At 35.0% G+C, this 3101-nt stretch overlaps 2 protein-coding genes across 2 annotated transcripts in view; both read left to right on the top strand.

The window, feature by feature from the left end:
• The window catches only part of LOC116840210 (lysosomal alpha-glucosidase-like), an 8749-nt gene that overhangs the window by 2691 nt on the left and 2957 nt on the right, over positions 1-3101 (top strand). The gene's annotated exons all lie outside the window — the stretch shown is intronic.
• Positions 92-3095, top strand: LOC116840212 (lysosomal alpha-glucosidase-like; the record flags this gene model as incomplete). The annotated part of the gene is made up of 11 exons (XM_032806669.1): positions 92-169; positions 256-360; positions 443-700; positions 814-1016; positions 1105-1212; positions 1511-1688; positions 1772-1920; positions 2054-2138; positions 2222-2492; positions 2574-2773; positions 2867-3095. Coding segments are annotated over 11 exons (1710 nt in total), but the record flags the coding sequence as incomplete, so codon positions are not given.

A 3101-nucleotide genomic window follows, 5' to 3' on the forward strand; every position in this document is an offset into this window, starting at 1 on the left:
ATATATATATATATATATATATATATATATATATATATATATATATATATATATATATATATATAAACACGCGCAATAACACTGTTTGTATCTTATCAGGTACGGATATGGGGACTTAGAAAAGACCAAAGCAGTATGGAACAGAACAAGAGCTGCTGGAATCCCATTTGTAACATCCTCTTTTTTTTCATATTGTAAAATATTTTAATATACGAACAATTATAAAGATTTGCATTAACTATGTTGTATTAACAGGACACACAGTGGAACGATTTGGATTATATGGATAAGAACAATGATTTCACATATAACAAGAATACGTTTAAGGATTTGCCAAAATTCGTAGAAGAGATTCATTCGGTAAAATATACAGATATATCCATGAAAATGTCATTGTATGATCTGCAAACAGCAATATTTATAGCGATTTTTTCATTCACAGGCTGGAATGCACTATATTCCCTTAATCGATGCTGGTATATCCGCTTCCGAGGACAGCGGTTCTTACCTTCCATACGACGAAGGAATAAAGCAGGGTATATTTGTAAAGGACGCTACATCGAATAATCCTTTCGTTGGCAAGGTCTGGAATCTCGTTTCTACGGTGTGGCCTGACTTCACAAATCCGCAGACTGTTAACTACTACACAAACATGTTGAGCAATATGCACGATAGTTTCGCGTACGACGGTGCATGGATCGTAAGTCTTGATTGATTTGAACGATTGATCTTTCGTACTTATGTAGTTGCGAATATTTTTAATTGGTTCTCTTGCTTTTTTTCTTTTAACTTAAATATTTCAATTGCATCAAGGATATGAATGAACCATCCAATTTCTACAACGGTTACAAAAACGGCTGTTCGCACAACAGTCTGGATTATCCCGAATACGTACCTAACGTCGTCGGTGGTGTGCTCGCTACAAAGACTCTGTGTATGAATGCAAAACACTACTTAGGCTCTCATTACAATCTCCATAATACTTACGGAATAAGTCAAGCGGTTGCTACGAATCAGTAAGTAGATATACGAGTCGATACTGCTGTTTGTTAAAACGTCCGATTGTAAAATGCTTATGAATTTGTTCTCTAAAACCATACGCAGTGCCCTCATTAAGATTAGACAGAAAAGGCCATTTATAATATCGCGTTCGACATGGGTGGGACTTGGTCATTACGCCGGCCATTGGACGGGCGATGTTTATTCATCATGGTGAATATAATAGGTTTAAGTGATCATTTTATTATATATTATTATTAGATAAAAATAAAAGAGATAATTATATATAAATTAAAAAAAGAAAATTATATGATATATTGTTATAATATTGTAAACATATATATGTATAAATTACAATGTTATAACAATATGTCGTTGTAATCTTCTTTTTTAATTTTACTATATTTTATTATATAAATAAAAATGCTATACAATATAAATTAATTTTAACATAAAATTCGTTTGTTTACTAGAATTTTCATGTATTTATTTTGCGAAATGATTTTATCAGGCACGATATGAAGATGAGTATTCCAGCAATCTTGTCGCTAAATTTCTATCAAATCCCGATGGTGGGTGCTGATATTTGCGGATTCGACGGCAACACAACCGCTGCGTTATGCAGTCGCTGGATGCAACTTGGCGCTTTCTATCCGTTCTCCCGAAATCACAATTCTGATGATACGATTGTGAGTACTAATACATATCGATATCATTAATGAAACATTATACATGATACCTCTGGAATACAACGTAAATATATATCACACAGGAACAGGATCCGGTCGCTTTGGGCGACTTGGTAGTACAATCCTCGAAGAATGCTCTGAATATACGTTACCGGTTGTTACCGTACTTGTATACGTTATTCTTCAAAGCGCATAAATTCGGCGATACGGTGGTGCGCCCACTATTCTTTGAGTATGTATCGATTATCGCACGTTTCGTATTCAATATCCGATGAAATCAAATGTCATCGTGGTGTCTGTCGCATTTCGATTATCGAATCCGCAACTATTATGTGTGTAAAACGTATACAACATTAAATGTCTAGGTTTTCCTGCGACACGCATACCTATGATATTAATACGCAGTTCCTCTGGGGAAGTTCGCTCATGATCAATCCAGTTCTTGAGGAGGTTTGCTCCGTCATTCGATTATTTTATCCAATAAGTAACGTCTCGACACTTTATTAATCATTATTGTTGTTTACATCCTACAGAACAAGAGTAATATAACTGTTTACATACCATTTGGAGTGTGGTATGACTATTACGATCTCACAACTTTCTTGTCTTACGGGAAGAATTTCACATTACCTGTTCTGCCCACTGAAATACCATTATTGATCCGCGGTGGCTCGATACTTCCAACACAAAAACCGGGCGTGACGACGACTGAGAGCAGAAGGAACAATTTTGAATTATTGGTAGCATTAAATGAATTCGGTAGTGCCAGAGGAGAACTCTATTGGGACGATGGTGATAGCATAAGTATGTAATTTCAATAACATCGCTTGCGAGCTGAATCTTGCGATGCGTCCTGACTATTATATCCTTTTTCGAAATCCATAGATTCTGTGGAAAGGAATGATTATCTGTGGTTGTCCTTCGTAACCTTAAACATGACGAAATTATCGAGCTCAAGAATGGATGCCGGCACTTTCAACGACGAAGTAACACTTCAGAGAGTTGAGATCTTTGGAATAAATGCAGTCAAGGTGGTTTACCTAAACGATAATCCTATCACATTCGTTTACAATTTCGACACGAAGGTAAGTGTGCTATTGAGTATCGATTCATAAATTAAGGCAAAATGGTAATTCGCACGTACAAGCGCATATTGGAATATGTAATAATTATTTTAGAACTTGACTGTCTTTGACTTCGAAGTGGACATGAAGCAACCATTTGTATTTTCGTGGATTTTTTCTTCAAAATAGATATTCCTAAAACACGTAAACAGAGTGTTGAGTCTGATTCGAATATTTAATCGTGATATGTAAATCATATTACTTATGACAATTGATGTGATGTAGAGATCTGAGACTACTAGAATATATACACTATATGTAATATATGCGTATATATATATATATATAT

The sequence above is a fragment of the Odontomachus brunneus genome, unplaced genomic scaffold (genome assembly GCF_010583005.1).
Source record: "Odontomachus brunneus isolate Ranch 3 - 2012 unplaced genomic scaffold, Obru_v1 Obru_scaffold_009, whole genome shotgun sequence".
Taxonomy (NCBI): Eukaryota; Metazoa; Arthropoda; class Insecta; order Hymenoptera; family Formicidae; genus Odontomachus; species Odontomachus brunneus.